The sequence below is a fragment of the Cottoperca gobio genome, chromosome 5 (assembly GCF_900634415.1).
Source record: "Cottoperca gobio chromosome 5, fCotGob3.1, whole genome shotgun sequence".
Classification (NCBI taxonomy): Eukaryota; Metazoa; Chordata; class Actinopteri; order Perciformes; family Bovichtidae; genus Cottoperca; species Cottoperca gobio.
Genome location: NC_041359.1, coordinates 24,527,584 through 24,543,881, shown reverse-complemented (window position 1 = coordinate 24,543,881; position 16,298 = coordinate 24,527,584). Strand labels below are relative to the sequence as shown.

At 42.1% G+C, this 16,298-nt stretch overlaps 4 protein-coding genes across 6 annotated transcripts in view; 2 read left to right on the top strand and 2 right to left on the bottom strand.

Annotated features, from left to right (window-relative positions):
* Window positions 1-2,335, top strand: part of igsf21a (immunoglobin superfamily, member 21a) — a 151,101-nt gene extending 148,766 nt beyond the window's left edge. For all 3 annotated transcript variants that reach the window (XM_029432341.1, XM_029432340.1, XM_029432338.1), the window contains exon 10: window positions 1,265-2,335. In XM_029432341.1, coding sequence (XP_029288201.1) covers window positions 1,265-1,341 — 77 coding nt within the window. In that variant the 3' untranslated portion in view covers window positions 1,342-2,335. The remainder of the gene's footprint in view (window positions 1-1,264) is intronic.
* A 2,921-nt stretch (window positions 2,336-5,256) lies between these two features.
* On the top strand, window positions 5,257-8,504 carry klhdc7a (kelch domain containing 7A). Its single transcript, XM_029432329.1, has one exon. It carries the CDS (start codon window positions 5,257-5,259, stop codon window positions 7,537-7,539), a length of 2,283 nt encoding a protein of 760 aa, XP_029288189.1. The 3' UTR covers window positions 7,540-8,504.
* Window positions 8,505-9,442: 938 nt separating this feature from the next.
* cfap107 (cilia and flagella associated protein 107) lies at window positions 9,443-11,218 on the bottom strand. The gene is made up of 4 exons (XM_029430728.1): window positions 11,108-11,218; window positions 10,525-10,635; window positions 9,991-10,165; window positions 9,443-9,717 (listed from the first exon to the last, which is right to left on the bottom strand). The coding sequence occupies exons 1-4, from the start codon at window positions 11,216-11,218 to the stop codon at window positions 9,443-9,445; spliced, it is 672 nt and encodes a 223-aa protein (XP_029286588.1).
* A 482-nt stretch (window positions 11,219-11,700) lies between these two features.
* On the bottom strand, window positions 11,701-14,351 carry aadacl4 (arylacetamide deacetylase-like 4). The gene is made up of 4 exons (XM_029430602.1): window positions 14,175-14,351; window positions 13,516-13,741; window positions 12,590-12,653; window positions 11,701-12,484 (listed from the first exon to the last, which is right to left on the bottom strand). Exons 1-4 carry the CDS (start codon window positions 14,349-14,351, stop codon window positions 11,701-11,703), a joined length of 1,251 nt encoding a protein of 416 aa, XP_029286462.1.
* Between the last annotated feature and the right edge of the window lie 1,947 nt (window positions 14,352-16,298).

The following is a 16,298-nucleotide window of genomic DNA, read 5'->3' as shown; positions in this document are numbered from 1 at the left end:
ATAGTTTAATACAAACAATCCTGGCAAACACATGATCCGATTGTTTATCATCCAATTCATGATGCAATCCTCAGCACACAATGTTTAGTCATTCAGACTCAGCAAACTGAATCACCTGACCGGTTTAACCGCTACCAGGAAGAGATTTGACTCCAACGAGTGCGACCGCACCCCGATGTGATCAGACTCGCATTGTGGCTGTGATGGTCTGCGTAGTCCCAATGTTGGCACAATCTGAGCAAACTGTTGCTTATGTCAGCAGAGAAACACCCACAGTCTGTCACAACTTTCCTCCCACAGCACCTCCAGCTCCACAGTCGGACATACAGTAAACAATATCAGCATAAAGCTGCTGTCTCTGCTGATCCGTCCTCCATAATCTAGTATCCCTGTCGTGGGCCTTACAGCCACAAGTCCAAAGCATGAATGAATAAAAGGAATTAGGGTTTCCCTCCTCATGGCTCTATTTTGTCTTCAAATACTGTGAAATAAAAAGTATCTTTGTGTTTGTCTAAACTGCACCAAAGGCTGTAGATGTAGATGTCCACGTCCTCCCCGAGCCATGTTATTCAAATGTATTTACAATCATCATCTTGACTCTTATTGTACTATGTTATATTCTGTCTCCACTGTTTTTCCTTATCTGACTCAAAGGTCGAAGGACAGAGGCTGTAAAGTCCAATTTGTGATATTGGGCCATTTAAACAAAATTGACTTGACTGTATATCATAATTGTGTACTTCAAAGAACCCCATATGGAAGATTTTCCAATAATGAATGTATCGTATACAAAGAAAGGTTTTATTGGTATTATTATCCTCTCAGAGCAGGACTATCATCAAGTCCAGCAGTGACAAGCTGAGATCGCTCGCCAATACAAGCTGCTCTTAGTCGTTAGTATGAGGGGCACTCTATAAAGTTTTCTATTTATGTCATACGCTTTCTTACTTTGCTGTTATTTTGCTGTTGTTAGTTTCTTTAAGTTTAGAATAGCAGAGAGTGTTTGAGTGACATGTTTGTTCAAGAACTAGTTTCACCAAAATACTTTACAGCTTTTTTAAAAAGGAGTACAATTTAAGTTAAAACAATAATAACAAAAACACAATGCAAATGGTTTACTTTAAAACAACCAAGTTACTTTACACTTAATCACACTTTGAACAGTGTTGCGGGTCAACAATAAATTGGGGATTAATGTATTAAAACACTGTTTTAGAATATGAGGAAGTGTGTCTGTTATTGACTGTTTCTTTGGTGTTTGTAGATGGAGCCTCCCGCATGGACGTGCTCGGATTAACATGGATGGCACTTGTCCTCACAGTGACAGTGGAACTGACGTAAAACCTCTCATCCAAGACACTCTCACACACACACACACACACACACACACACACACACACACACACACACACACACACACACACACACACACACACATACTTACCCTTCTTACACAACATCCACACAGAAACAGCACACATACACACTCACGCACACACACTTTCCACAAACCCTGCAAGCCTTCTCCAGTCATCAACAGGCCCTCCATGCGTCAGTCGATCAGGAAACAGTGCCATCACAAGATGGCGCTCTACTGTTTTATTTTGTAATAAAATAATAACCAAGATATTATTATCAAAAGAACAACGTGATGAACATGACAATAACCACCTCCTATATAGCCCTGCCCAGTTACACCTTTTTTTGTTTCTTGTCCCACGTCTGCCTGTTGATCAATAAAATCAGTTGAGTTGAAATGGAAAAAAGAAAAAAGCATTTGGATTTTATTTTGACGAGTCTAAATGTCATTGTGTTGACTGAAATGTGAAAAGTGGAACTGACTTAGGATGCGCCACTCCTCATCTGTTACATGTCCTGGGATGCACCTGATTAGCAACAAGCTGACAAACCACGAGGGAACAAACACAGATGCTCCAAGAGAACATTCTTTTTTTATTGATATACAATTATTGCTTTTTTTCTGATCGCTCGGAATGTACAAGAGGATTTAAATGCATTAAGAAACTAGAAAAAAAATCTCCTTTTTGAGTGTATTTTGTGTACATCAGTGTAAATATTGAAAATAATTAAAGAGGTTATATGGGTTATGGTGTGGGATGGTTGCTGATATAGTTGGAGTTTACACTTCTCCACCTTTGTTTGTACTTCATTCAACACTGTTCTCAGAGATAAATCTTGACTGAAAGGACAGAAACATTAACAGCCTTTCTGTTACTCATTTGGGCTTTTTATATATGGCAGGTCTCCAAGGACAGAGTAAAAAAAAAAAAAAAAAAATCTAACATATGTCTGCTGTTTTGGGGTTGTGGTGCATGTGACGTTTGAAGATTATTTCTCCTTTCGGTGTGTTGCAATTGACAGCACTGCAACTCATTGTCACTGGCCTGTAATCCAGTTATTCACTTGTAACATACTATCTTAAGTGACCTACATTGTGTACAATACGTAACTCTTACCCAGACATCTACAGTACTAGTAGGATCATGTTAGCCGCCATTCCAGGGAGGTGCTCACTTTAGGCAGTGTGTGTAAACAGGGTTGTTGCATTTGTTTCATTTCACCTGTATTAAAATGGAGAGATGATAAAACTTACAAGCCTTGACTTTACTTATAACACTGTGTTGGACATGTTCAGTATTTACACGTGCGTCGTCTTTGATGCTTGAGACAGGTGACATCTAATATTGCTCACTACTGCATATCTAGATTGTTGCAGGAGTTGTTTACAATCAAACCATATGAGGGAAACTTGAAAAGCAGTCTGCCTAGAGACAGAGATACTTGAATGCCTTCTCAATTACAGGCAAACTCCAAAAATCTCTTCATTTCAAATATTTCTGCTTGTTCTGACCCCAACATAACTTCCTCTGACATTGCTGTTACCGCTTTTGCAGTGTGTACTCTATCACACACACTGAAGGGTGGTTTAATGCAGAGTAATCCTTCATTTTTTGGACTTCACAAGAATTGCAATTTAAGCTATTCTAAGGACACAACATGTTTTAAGGGATTAAGGTTTAAAGCAGGTGGGAGGTAAGAGGGGAGATTCCTAAAGCTTAGTTGAATAAAGGATAGACATCCGTTTGGGATATCGGCTCACCTTGCCAAAGTACAATCCATATTCATGCATTCTGGAGATGAGAGCTGCATAGCACAAACGTTATTAACTGACAGTCAAATGCGTTTTGAATTTTTTTTTAATTGCCACAGAGGGAAGCAAAAGGCACGAATGCTTGTCCACTCACTGTATAGCATTATAACTCAGCTATCATTTTAATTTTGATTCAAGAGGCACTACTGTGCTTTTTTACTCACTTTGCATTCAAGAGAGAAAAACAGCTCTATTGCCTTTTCTGAATCCATTAGAGAATGTGCAAATTGTCTTTATTTAATATTATGTAATCATTATAACTTTGTTTGTGTCAATTTTCCTGTGTGTGTATTACAAATGTCCCCAAGTTAACAGTACGTAACACTTCCTGTAACTTACAATTCATAAGATTAGTTCAACGAGCAATAAGTATGACCCTTTTAAATATATGGCCTTAAATATTCTGTTATCCAGAGAGAAAGACTTCCCATCTGCACCATGTATGTGAAGCATGTAATTGTTGCCTTCAGTAGTAATCGTTCTTAATTATAAGAACATCAATGAGAAAACAAGAGCTAGCTTCTGTCTGCACCTTTTATTCTGTCAATGCTGTTTAGTTTTATTTGTGAGATGGTTGGATGACTCTTACATATAAAGTTTGAGCTGCCTCAGCTTCATTAAATTATTTTATTTCCATAACAAATTGAAAAAAAAGGTGATGGTCACAAAATATTAAGTTCTATTTTTTACCACATACCTCCTCTGCCTGCCATGCTTCACTAATCTCCATAGGTTTACAAGAAAAGAAAATTGAAAACACCTTTTGAAATATGTTTTTTTTTCTGCCTTCTGTTCTTGTTCAGTGGCATGTTGCATACCTATCACGGACGGCACAAGCAAGAAAGAGGTGAAAGTGTAACACAACAATGCACATGGCTGACTGTCATGTTTTTTTCTGAGCAGTGTTCTGAATAGTTAACCTGAGCTGGGATCAATGGAGAGGATAAGAAGCAGCCTCTTTGGCACATCTGTCAATTATTCAGTAGTCAATCATGCCTGCAGAATCCGGTTTCCTTTATGTCGTCCGCAGGCTTGGCTATCGGATGACCAAACGGTACCAATGTCTGCTCGGACACCTGATACACCCTCTGTGTGCCTCTCCACGTGACGCACCTTCAGAATGCTCCACAGAGGGGATGTTAAAATAAACAGTGTTCTGTTGTTGACCGCAGACTCTCTCAAGTGTGTTATCAGCAACACAAATGACAGCCTGGCAGCGAGACATGGCTCCCGTGTGACGCAGCTGTATGTTTGCGTCTCGGTATTGTACATAGACATGAATGACACTGTCAGGTTTCTCTGTAGACACTCTTTCCATCTGGGTCAGACAGTTATCTGTATTATTTACAGTTCTTTCTGTTTGTAATATCAAGTTACTGACATTTTGTTGTTAGACAGCAATCTTCAGCCTATCTTAAGAGAGAGTCAATTTAGCATCTGCACTAGCATAGAAAAGGACCTTTGATCAGTGGCATGGCTGAGCAAACAGATGTATCCTGGTTATTAAGTATTTGATACGTGTCACCTATCCTAACTCCCCAGCCCTTATTCAAACCATGTTTTCCTCCTGCAGCTCGAGCTCTTTGTTTGAGCAAATTGAGAAGCATGATATATCTATGAAAATGTTTTTAGGACATTTTTAGATATTGAATCGAAGCACTCCTGTTCACGTAAACACAGAGCAAAAGATGCAACAACGTAGCTCAAACAAAGTTATCATTAGAGTGTATTTAGAAAGTTAGTTTGGATACATACGGGGAAAGCTTGGGTGAGTCAGCAAAATACATAACCAAATATTGATCTATGGGTATTTACGTACAATGCGTGTTGTTATTGAATTTGCATCTGACTTGCCACAGGTGTTGCATGAGCAGTGCCCCGCCTCGACAGAGCCAGTGATGCAAATATTATCTCGAGAGGTATCATTTTACACTTGATCCTTTGGGCGAAGAGGCACAGTCATCAGATCACAGCAGCTCTTTTACAATGAAACCAGACAGCATGCTACCGTCAACTGAGACGCTTTGACAATAACATTCAATAGGACCAGTCAACCAATCGTTGACGCCATCACGGCTACAGCTATGCCCATTGCAGAGCATTTGGCAATCCAGTTCGACATGCAGCTGCTGTTGAAACTGAGTCTCTCTGTGGCTGCGGTGCTGCTGGTTTCATGGGCCTACAGGTTCTACAGCTCCAGGGATGCAAAGAAAATTCAGCTGTCTGTCAAAAACAACAAAGAGCCAGAAAATGCAGCCTGCCAAAACTGCAAGACGACACTACGTTGTCAGAGCTCACCAAAACATGGCACCACTGAAGGGGGCAAGCGATCCAGACCCCTGCACCGGGACTTAACCACTGATGACCTGACATCTGACAGCACCAAGGAGACACCGGTAGAAGCTCGTCCATGCCAAGCTGAAAAGAGTGAGGATGCATTTGATATGTCATATAATGTCAGCATGAAAGGAGAGATACTCCCTCATCAGAAGCAGGCAGAGGTTGCTACCAGTAATATTTCATTTGGATCTGCTTTGAACCTTCCTCATCCCACTGAGAGTGGGATGGCCAGTGCAACGGGGCGCCGCTCCCCTTGCTTTTTGCAGAAGCTGGAGGGCAGTGTGGGTGTGGGCAGGGAGTTAAGGCAGGACTTGGAGCACCAGGGGTCCTACTCCAGCTTCCTCTCCAAGGCAAAGATCAAAGTGGAGGAAGCTAACGTTGTGCTGGAGGAAACAGGAGACCAGATTGTGCGTGGAAAGATATATGATTACTATGTTGAATCTTCTTCTCACTCTGTTACTGATTTAAACACTGTGCTGGGTCAGTATGAGAGGAACTCTGAGTCACAGCCATCGGAGGTTGGAAGTCGTTGCAGCAGCCTCACAGAATCTCCTTCCTCTCTGAGCCCCATCATCATGCGTGATCTGGTTTTACCACAAAGCACTGTTGAGGATTCCTCGCTGGGGAGCCTCAAACTGAGGCACCCCGCAAGGCCTGTACTCCTACGCAAGGAGAGCTATCTGTCTGCAGCAGAGCAGTCTGAGCTTTACATCCCCTTTCTAAATACAAGTGCCTCAACTCCAATGACTCACTCTCTGGCCCCAACCAGCAATGATTCCATCTCTGCTCACCCTATTATCCCTCACTGCACAGACAGCAAAGGCCTTAATGTGAAGGAGTTGGCAGATCTAGAGACTGTAGCTGCATTTTTACACCTTCCAGCAAAAACTCTCGACGGCTCAGATTTGGAAAGCTTGAAGAGTAAACTCGATCTGGGTAACTGTTTGGAGACGCTGTGTCTGGCCAAGAAACATGGCCAGACCTCTGTGCAGCAAGCAGCTCTGGGAGTCATGTCAGACAACTACCTCCAGGTGATCAGGGACCCCAACATTTATGGGCGGCTAATGGCTGGTGAGCGGGAGCAAATCCAGAAGCAGAGAATGAGAGGGAGAAGGTTTGTCATGGTGGCAGATATGGATCCTCAAGACTGGGCGAGGAACACAGGATGGCAGACAGCAGAGACAGAGCAAAGAAGGACGTCCAGTGCAGTGTACTATTATGATCACTACAAAGACGCCTGGCATACACTCTGCCTGATCCCACAGGAGGTCATCTCTAAAGCCTCTGCCATGTGCACAATGGATAACTACTTATTTGTGGCAGTGGGCTGCCAATGCACAGACAGAGAAATGACACCCTCAAAGCGAGTGTTTTGCTACAATCCTTTGACATTAATTTGGAAGGAGATCAGTCCTATGAATGAAGCCAGGCCCCGCTGCAAACTGGCAGCACTGGACGGCTACATCTACGCTATCGGAGGGGAGTGCCACTCCTCAGTGGAGCGCTACGACCCACGATTGGACAGATGGACATTTGTGGCTCCACTGCCTAATGATACATTTGCTGTGGCACACCACGTCACAGTGTGCAGTGGAGAGCTTTTTGTTTCTGGGGGAACTCTTAGATATATACTACTGCGCTACAGCCCCAAAACCAACATCTGGAGGCGAAGTCTGTTAATAGGCAGCAAAGACAGAACCGCAGATATGGTCGCTGTGGGGAGATTTTTGTATCGGTTTGATGTTAACCCACTGCTGGGTGTCAGTGTGTACCGCTACCATACAGTGGCTCGACTGTGGTACGAGTGCAGCTCCAAAAGGCTTCAGCGCTGCCCTGCCTTCCAGTGTGTCACCATGGATGGCACAACCTATTGTGTCAGCCGCCAGTTCACCATGAGGTTCGACGCTGATGAGATCTCTCCAGGTTTCAAAGATGAGAATTTGAGTGTCCTCTCTGCAGCGAAGGGCATGCTTTTCCCCTTTGTCCTTTCACTCCCTGATAAGAAGCCTCGGCAGACCAGTGTGTAAGGAGGATTCCGTTTTCCATCAATGATAAGATTAGGTGGTGATGGAGTATACCGACAGGAACATGCTTTACATCAACTTTCTTGTTGACTGAGTGGGTTTTGCTTCGCCCAAGTTTAAGCCACAAATGTTCCTGCACAATTGTAATCACTGTATTGTCATTTATTTGAGGTGTTGTTGATACCACCTTTCTTAAACTATTACACTACTTTATTTTCTTGGATCGGGTATTGCATAAAGAAATATGTGTATCTAATGTCTAGGTCCCTGGCAGCAGATGTAAAATATTAGACTCCTAATGGTAGTCAAACTACTGTTTGCTTAGATTTACGCAGGATGTGCTGCCATGTAAATTGTTTGCTTCTTTGATTTGCCACTCCCTCTTGCCATTAACTTAGTTTTATATCACTCCAGATGCTTAACCTCTTTAGATAGTGCATAAATAAGTCTCAGAGTAATTGAGCTCATTCAACTCTAACACATTACGAAGATTGGGCAATATAGTGATAATCGATCACCCTCCTCCATTGTGTAGGGCACACGTATAACTAACACAGTGGATACAATGCAATTATGTACAGTTGCTCTTTAAATATGACAGGCTGTAAATGGGTTTGTCATACAATATAAATAGGTGGGCTTCTAAAAGCATTTGTAACTCTTCCGATACTGCTGTTATTTTTATAATTTTATTTACAGTTCTTTGGTGGCCAGAATGAAATGTGTTTGTTTTAATCTTGATTGTGCAGAGTCTTTGTTCATTGTAGCTAAATCTCTTTGTTTTGTTATCTATTGTTTTATAAACATCAAAGACACATATGAATGGAATTCATTGAATATTATTCCACAATTAATGAATTAAGCCAAATGTCTTTTCCAGTACTTGTGTGACCTATAACCAATGATAGAATAACACGGGAACGATCTAAACACTTGTATTGTTGAGCAATTACATTAAGAATGGAAATGTGCATAAAAATTATACAAATAATAAATCCCTCATTGTTTGCTCATTTACAATCATGTCTTTCACTGTAACGCTGAGGACTTCAAAGATACACTGACGGATTCAAAAGAGTGACATGCTGCTATAGCACCATCATGTGGTTTACGAGGCGAACACATCAGTGCTTTGGGTGAGACATTTTGAGCTCGAGGCTTCCAACAACACAGAGGCGCCATGTGACTTGCAGGCATCAGCAGCACTGTCGAGTGACTAACTAGCTAAACAGTGGGTGAAGGGCTTCAGCTGCACTGGAAGGCAGCAGGCAGGCGGGGGAAAGGGAAGCAGACGCAGATGGTTGACCGTCAAACATAAGCATCTTTGATTCTTCCTAATTAAACACTTTGATCCCCTGTAACAAAACACCTAATGGAATGAGAGATAGACACGTCCCTTCAGATGTTGCCTGAGCTGACTCATGGCCTCTTGTGTGCCTCAATACCCAGGTCAGTTCTGGCATCAACACTTGTTTTATTTATTTCTCTTTTCTTCCAACACAGTGTATCTAGGGTAATAATAACAGCCCATTCTGAGTTTCAGATATAAAGTGTGCAGAGAGAGGGGGAGAATTTGCAAGTAATTATCCTCTGGAAGGGTGGACATAATTTATAGCCCTGTCCTTTCTCCTTCTTGCACACAGACACACACACATATTCATATTTACAGTACAAACAGTGATAAAGACTACTCACCACACAACACACAGTAAACCCACAGTAGTCCTCACAGCGACCTAATGAGAATCATGTTTAATTTTTTTTAATTCCTTTTGATTTCCCAAATGGTTTGCTCTGTTCAATTTTTTCGGGCTGCTGACTAATACGACAGAGGACCCACACAGCAGCACCACTTTGAGCAGAACTTCTAAATTAACAAGCAGCATGTGAAGCAATTCAAGAGCCTCTAAGCCTGTTGTGATTGTGGAAGTTGACTCAAACAATGATCTGGGATTTGTAGTAGTGATCGCTGCCTCAGATCTAGGTCTTTGTTATTGTGATTGGCCGCGTAGAGGTGGCTGGAGAGCATGCGTGAAGCCCTGGCAAAGCGGCTCTGGCAGAAGGCACTAAGTGGGTGCCTCTGGTATGCTGACCTGTACACAGTCAGTGACGGGAGGTGTGACTGCTGCTTTTTCAAATTGTGCTTTATGGACTGCAGCGGGCCGGAGTTGGTTGGAAGGGCTGTAAAGGAACACAGAAGAGAAAGTTAACCACCATGTTACTGCAGCCATTAATTACACTGGTGACTGATTTGGAACAATAAAACGCATCTGGGGCCACCCAGAATTAATTGTTCATGCCCTGCTGATATGTTTTGTCCATACAAAATTGAATGCGCTGAAGTATATTTTCCGTATACTCACAGGGGTGCCGGGATGGTTTAATATGTAGTTTTCTACGTACAATCTGTACCTTCAGGAATTTGTGGTATGACATTTTAAACTGTGGTTTTACCAGAAATTGACCGGTCAGACCTCTCGAGCTGCCATGTCAGGCTGTCTGGATGACAGGGTCGCAGAGTGGGCAAATCATTGGTGTGCTTACGCTGGTAGCTCTCTTCATAGTGCGTGACCAAGTAATGAGAGGATTGGGGTCCATTGTGGACAAATAGCAGCTTGGATGGAAGCCCCTAGAAGACAATACACAGTAGTTTCAACATAGCCTGGACATTAGCGTTCACTGGATTAAGATATAGAGGGCGTGATCTGTTCTTTTACAATAATATTCAAGAGGCTCACCATGTGACAGCAGCAAATTGCTCTAACTAGCCTTTAAGTGCACAGTAGGACTGATGATGTTACACATTTTTCATGACTGCTGAGTCTGAGCAGAAACTTGCTTTCATAAAGAGTTTTATCACAGACCTTTATCTTGGCCGTCAATAATATGCAGAAGTGGCCACAACCCAGAGGAGAAAGCCCTGACTTGCAGGGTTGTGACAGGCATTCAATTGGTGTTAATGCCGTGAATGAGCAGTTAAAGGCTGACCTCAGCTCTCAGCAGGGCAGATCTTCTCTCAGAGACGTCTGGCTTGTAGTCCCAGTGGGGGCGGTAGTCCACACGGTTGGTGCTGTTGGCTGTCTGTGGCTCTCGAGTGAACTGCGTCGGAAGGAATAAACACACATCGCAAAGAGGAGTGAGGAGAGGGGATATACAGGGACTTGAGCAATGAGCCTAGCGCAACGATCAGCAAAGCTCACACTTCACCATCGATCCGCACTGTTGTACAGTGTTTCTTAAGTCATTTCTCCTCTCAGATCCTGAACCAGCAGACCGTGGCCGAACCTCACGTCGATGCAATTAGTCTCCAGCTCTAGCCTTTCCCAACAGGAGGCTGTGCTGAGGTAGCTGAACTGAGGCTGCCTAATCACTTTGCTATAGATTTGACTACCAACTGAGGTGCTACAAAACCCTTGGCAAGCTGCCACTGGTACGGCATTATGTTTCAGATCCACAGCGAGAAAAGGCCTAGATAGTTCGTATTCTCACATTCAATATGCTTAAATCAGAACATCTTATTTGGACCCTGGCATCAAACTTAAATATACAATAAGCAGAAAACAATGCCTACCTGAAGTCTTTTGTCCGCCCAGTTGCCTAACAGCACTTTGTTTGCATACTTCTGCTCGATCCTCCAGCAGTTGTTTGACCATTTATCCTGCGCCGTCCCAGTTTGCGTCATGCTTTACCTGGTGCCAGACGTACCTAAGCAGGGAAATCTGAAGTCCTGTTAGAACATGGTTAGTTAGTCAAACAGTTAGCATGTAGGTGCATTCACCTGGCTCCATAGTGGCATAGGCAGTGGAGGAGAAATAGAAGAGCTCTGTTGCTATGGATACAGCAAACACTGAAAGAGAAGGCACATGGGAGATGTCTTACATCTGTGTTAAAAAGAGATACATTCCCGAAGACTAGGGCATGACATTTACCTTTTAGCACTATACTCTATATTGTTAAAATGGAGCCAGAAATAGTTTTCAGACTTTGTGTCCTCAGGCTACTTTCCATGTTTGGAATAAAATAGGTTTTGTTTATTGATGTGTGTGGAGTTTTGCCCTCTGTGAACACTATAGTTTTAATGAAGAAGAAAACTCTGTCACTTTAGGCAAGTGTTGTTTATTTAAGTATAAAACAAAATTGAAAGTTGAGTAAAGTACATGATCTTCACAGTGTTTTCATATAGTCAACGACACTATCCACAACCTCCACTGCAGAGGGAAACTTGAGCCAGCCCTGGTTGAAGAAGTTAATCATGCCATGAAAACCTCCCGTCACATGTCGCCAGGTGACATCCTTTCCCAAGTCCAGCAGTCGTTTCCTGTATAGAATCCCATCGTCCCTCAGGATATCATACTCACAGGTGAGGATGAAGGTGGGAGGGGTTTTCTGAATGACAGCATTGTCCGCCAGTAAAGGCGAAACCTCATGTTCCAAACCAGCTTTTATTGCGTGATACACCACCCCATCATACTCTGGGGTTGGGTGCTTATCGTAACCCCGCGCGAGGAACTCAGGAGGAAGGTTGGAAGGGGAAAGCCACTCCTCATAGCTTGGCTTGAGCTCATTGGGGACATGGATGCCTTCCAACACATCCTGGCACACAGACATGTCCCCATTGAGGTACTGCAGGAAGTAGAACGCCATACGGGTACGAAACAATATGGGCACAGCATGATTTTGCTGGTATGAGGGCAGGTTGAAATCTGCCATCTGCAGGGCTGGGTAGATGAGGACCTGAGCACAGGGGAACGGCAGATGTCCGATCTCTCTCCTCGCCAGCCTTTGGCACAGTGCTGCTGCCAGGTTAGCCCCAGTGCTGTCCCCTCCGACCGCCACTCTGCGAGAGTCCACGCTAAACTCTGCCTCAGCCACAGACAGGAAGTGACACGTCGCTGTCTCACAATCGTCCAGCTGGGCAGGGTACCTGTGCTCAGGGGCTAATCGGTAGCTGAGAGGGGTGAGAGGGAAGGTGGAGGGACAATATGTTGAATTCTGGCTCTTTGGAAGACAAAACATTTTAGGAATATTTATGTAAATTGAAAAGTTTAAGTACCTAACAGAAACCACAGTGGTGTCCGACTCTTTGGCGATGTGCCGACAGACTTCATCAACAGAATCTGTTCAGAATTAGCAGGGCATCACAGTTAGCAGAAGATATGTGAGCACCATGACAACCTCTCTACCTACACTTGTCTCTTTTTGTGTATTCAGAGAGCATATTATAATGATAATGATGGACAGTACTATATTTAAGTACAATTTTGTAGTTATTTGAAGTATTTCTAACATGAGAGTTGGTTGCTTGGGTGAATTTTGTTTTTTGGTTTCTTTGCGGATAATTTAATTAAAAAATGCGGGGTTCTTCAAAATATGTGGTGACTTTTTAAAGATCGAGCTGCCCAACAGCATATAAAGTAACCAGACTTTAACACAACCTGGACACATTAACATAGAGTATATTAATAGGGGAAAAAAAACACAATAGTTTGTGGAAGAGACTGCACACTCAACTCATCTTTCTGTTCCCTTTTCTTTCCACAATTAAGTAAAACATCGACAAATTTATGGTTCAGTCTTTGAGCCAAATGTAAAATAAATAGCCTGTCCAATGCCAGAATTCATACACAAGGGAGGAACTTTATCCTCAAATGTAGTGATACGTCTTTTAATAGATGATCTAACATTAGAGAACACATGAATAAATAAAGTCACAAGTCTTCTGACGCTATGAAGGTTTGTTTTCATCACTTAAATTTAGAAATAAAGCAGGAAAACAATGCCGACATCAGTTTATAGGTGTGCTTACATGCATAAATGATTATTTTACAAACTTCTAAATTATGTATGTGAATATATCTCTCATGTATATAGTCAAATTATACTAATTGTGGTTTAAAGTGCACCAAAGAGTGTATTTTCTACATAATATAATTTCTACAGTATGTAGTAGTAGTAGTAGATGATGTGAACTTTGTATACCTAAATTGTCCAATACCCATCCTCCTCCATGGAAATACACAAGACCTCGTCTCAAGCCGTCACATACAGTGGTGGGTTCATAGACTCGCACTGGGACCTCAGAAAACTTCAAGTTCTTCACTCGCAGGCCCGCAGGAACTGGATTTAAGCGCGTCAGGAAACAGGCCACAAACCATCGGATGAAGCTGATCTGATGACAAATACTCAGGCGATGTAGGATCCGGCCCTTTATAGGAGAGGAACCACAGACTTACCACGAGTGGGAGACAAGGTTTCAAACGGGGGGAAAAAAATGTGTTCTTGATAGGTAAAGTCAAAGGGAAAGTTATTCTCTCTGAGAGACCATATTTACTATGACAACATCAAAGAAAGGGAACACATGACCTTGCCTTTTCTACATTTGATTTCTTATCTAGAATGTCTCTGATCTAAGCTTTATCAGTTGCTGAAGGACAAACAAAGGACAGCAATCTTTGACAAGGGCCTAAAAGAGTAGAGTTGATTTTTTTTTTCTTCCTCTTGCACAAGCCGAGGCATTATCCTTTACACTAAGGACTAAGTGAATTTAATTATTTAAGTTAATTATAACAAATGCAAAACATGAAGCGACCACACAAATAATAAGCATTAACAATTTCATAGATGCTGTAGATACTTACCACAATTGCTATGCCAACAAACAAGCCATGAACCATGTGCAGTTTCCCTCTATTTGCAACCCCACGAGGAATGTCTGAATTCATCAGCTCAGAGTACACAAGTCCAATTACCAGAAGGAGGAAGGCTGCAACAAGAGCAGCGAAGCCAATTATTAAAATTGCTGTGCCGATGTCCATGGTGTTTCTGGTCTGCTCTGCTGAAGGTAAGTCATTAGGAATAAATGTTTTATCTACCTGCTTTCAGCCACTTCCCACCCCTCCCACAGCCGCATACAATACAATTTGACCTTGGTTTCACTTAATGATGTTTGGCTACCTGTTTCCCAAGGAAAGAAATATTCTATTCTTCAACATCTTATATGGTAGTGCAGTCAAAGTAATTGCATGTTTCCAAAAAATACCAAGTTGTTTCACAGGGAATATTGCAATACATGTTTATGTTAATAGAGCAGTTTTGTAATTACTCATACATTACCATGGAATCCAATAAGTTGCCTTCCGATCCCTGGCAATATTTTCTTAGATATCTGGAGGTCTAGCAACCTTCACATATCTTTTATGCTTTTTTGTCATGCCACTGGTGTTGAGGAAACCTGTGCGGCTTACAGCTGCTCTTGGCACACAGTGGCATTTTCTTATTGTCCGGTATCTCAGGGAAGAAAATGTTCAGGGATGCTTCAAGTGAAGGCTGACAGAGAACACCCTTATCTGAACTTTCATGGCTGATCTGTAGATGGCAGTGATAGCATGAGTTTAAATAAACAGTGCTTCCTGGAATATTCACTATTTACATGTTTGCATTGCAGCTTAAACCCATTTGCCACTCACTGTAATGTAATGTATATCTTTAGACTTTTTTTTTTTTTTGCAAATCCACTAACTTATATTCAAATTTCACTCTGGTACACGTTGGTATAAGCTTCCAGTTGGTATAAGCTTCCAGTGCAGCTTCACTTTGGGTTCACGTTTTGTAAATCTCAGAAATTTTCCAAATGAAGACAGCATCTGGAGTCGTGTTGTCTTGGAGTTTTTAGCAGCCCCCGAGAGCCTCTCTGCCTTCCCTAAGTTGCTGAGCCCAGTACAAAGCAACCATTGTGAGGCTGCTCTTTAAACCCATCCCAGTTGCTGAAAAAGCCCTGCATTCAGCGATACCCAGTAAAAATCACAATGCCAGGGCCAAAAATCACAGACTGGAATCTTGTCTGAGGCTCATGAATTCATATGATTTGTTTAGGAGGTATTCACGCAGCTTTCTGTTTGTCACCCTGCCAAGCTTCTGAGACTGGGCTGACCTATTTCCCAAATTGCTCTGTCACACACAGAAAGATATAGTCTGCTTAAAAAATACCATATGTTACCACAACAAATTGGGTTCAAATAACTGAGCCTCAAGAGCCCACTACACATATAAGGGACACATTGAATGTTGTGTACCATCAAATTAAAATAAACACGTTCCCTCAGTACGATATAAACCCACGCCACGCTTATACAACTGAATGTTTGCTGTAACTCATCATGTGAGCTCTTGGTACAGTAAATAACCGAGACGTCACTTGTATTATGAGGCTGCACATGTGTTTGTCAGCATCAGAATGTTGAGGCTTGACAGAAAAGCATTTAGTAACTGGCTCAAGGGCACATCAGCAGATGTGTTTGTCGTCATGAGATTTCAACTCTAATGTAAATGTGAGCACATCAAACATTGTGTATTATTTTGAAACAGGTTTTGCACGTATATATATCTAGCTATACTTTGGTTACTTATTTTGGGAGGGGGTTAGTGTTATGGTTACACTTGTCAGGTTTCTCAGCTGCGTGTTTGTTTAGTGCTTAGCTGATTAATTGTTTGTTTGCTTATTTGTTTCACTTAATTGATAGGAGGGCTGGAGGATTAGTTGACCTCAGACTTTCTTTTATGAAGCCCTTGATCAAATAGCCCCATCTGGTACTCTATTACATAAGAATAGTTTGGTTGTTGATTATAGCTCTCAGTGAGACTTGTGATTGAAACGTCATTGTTATTATGTACCTCATGCAACAAGGTTAAGTTAACCTCTTAGAAGGTGGGAGAATTTACCTACCTACAAACGACATACCCAAAGTAAATTGAAAGCTGCTCTT

Bases quoted from the DNA above. Each gene is read 5' to 3' on its own strand.
- cfap107 (XM_029430728.1), bottom strand. From the start codon at position 11,218: ATGACGCAAACTGGGACGGCGCAGGATAAATGGTCAAACAACTGCTGG. The intron at 10,636-11,107 runs GTAGGCATTGTT...CTTCCGACGCAG, and splicing joins GGGCGGACAAAAGACTTCAG to TTCACTCGAGAGCCACAGAC. The intron at 10,166-10,524 runs GTCAGCCTTTAA...ATTGTCTTCTAG, and splicing joins CTGCCCTGCTGAGAGCTGAG to GGGCTTCCATCCAAGCTGCT.
- klhdc7a (XM_029432329.1), top strand. From the start codon at position 5,257: ATGCCCATTGCAGAGCATTTGGCAATCCAGTTCGACATGCAGCTGCTG.
- aadacl4 (XM_029430602.1), bottom strand. From the start codon at position 14,351: ATGGACATCGGCACAGCAATTTTAATAATTGGCTTCGCTGCTCTTGTT. The intron at 13,742-14,174 runs GTAAGTATCTAC...TCTCCTATAAAG, and splicing joins TTGTTGGCATAGCAATTGTG to GGCCGGATCCTACATCGCCT. The intron at 12,485-12,589 runs GTACTTAAACTT...CACCCCTCTCAG, and splicing joins ACCACTGTGGTTTCTGTTAG to CTACCGATTAGCCCCTGAGC.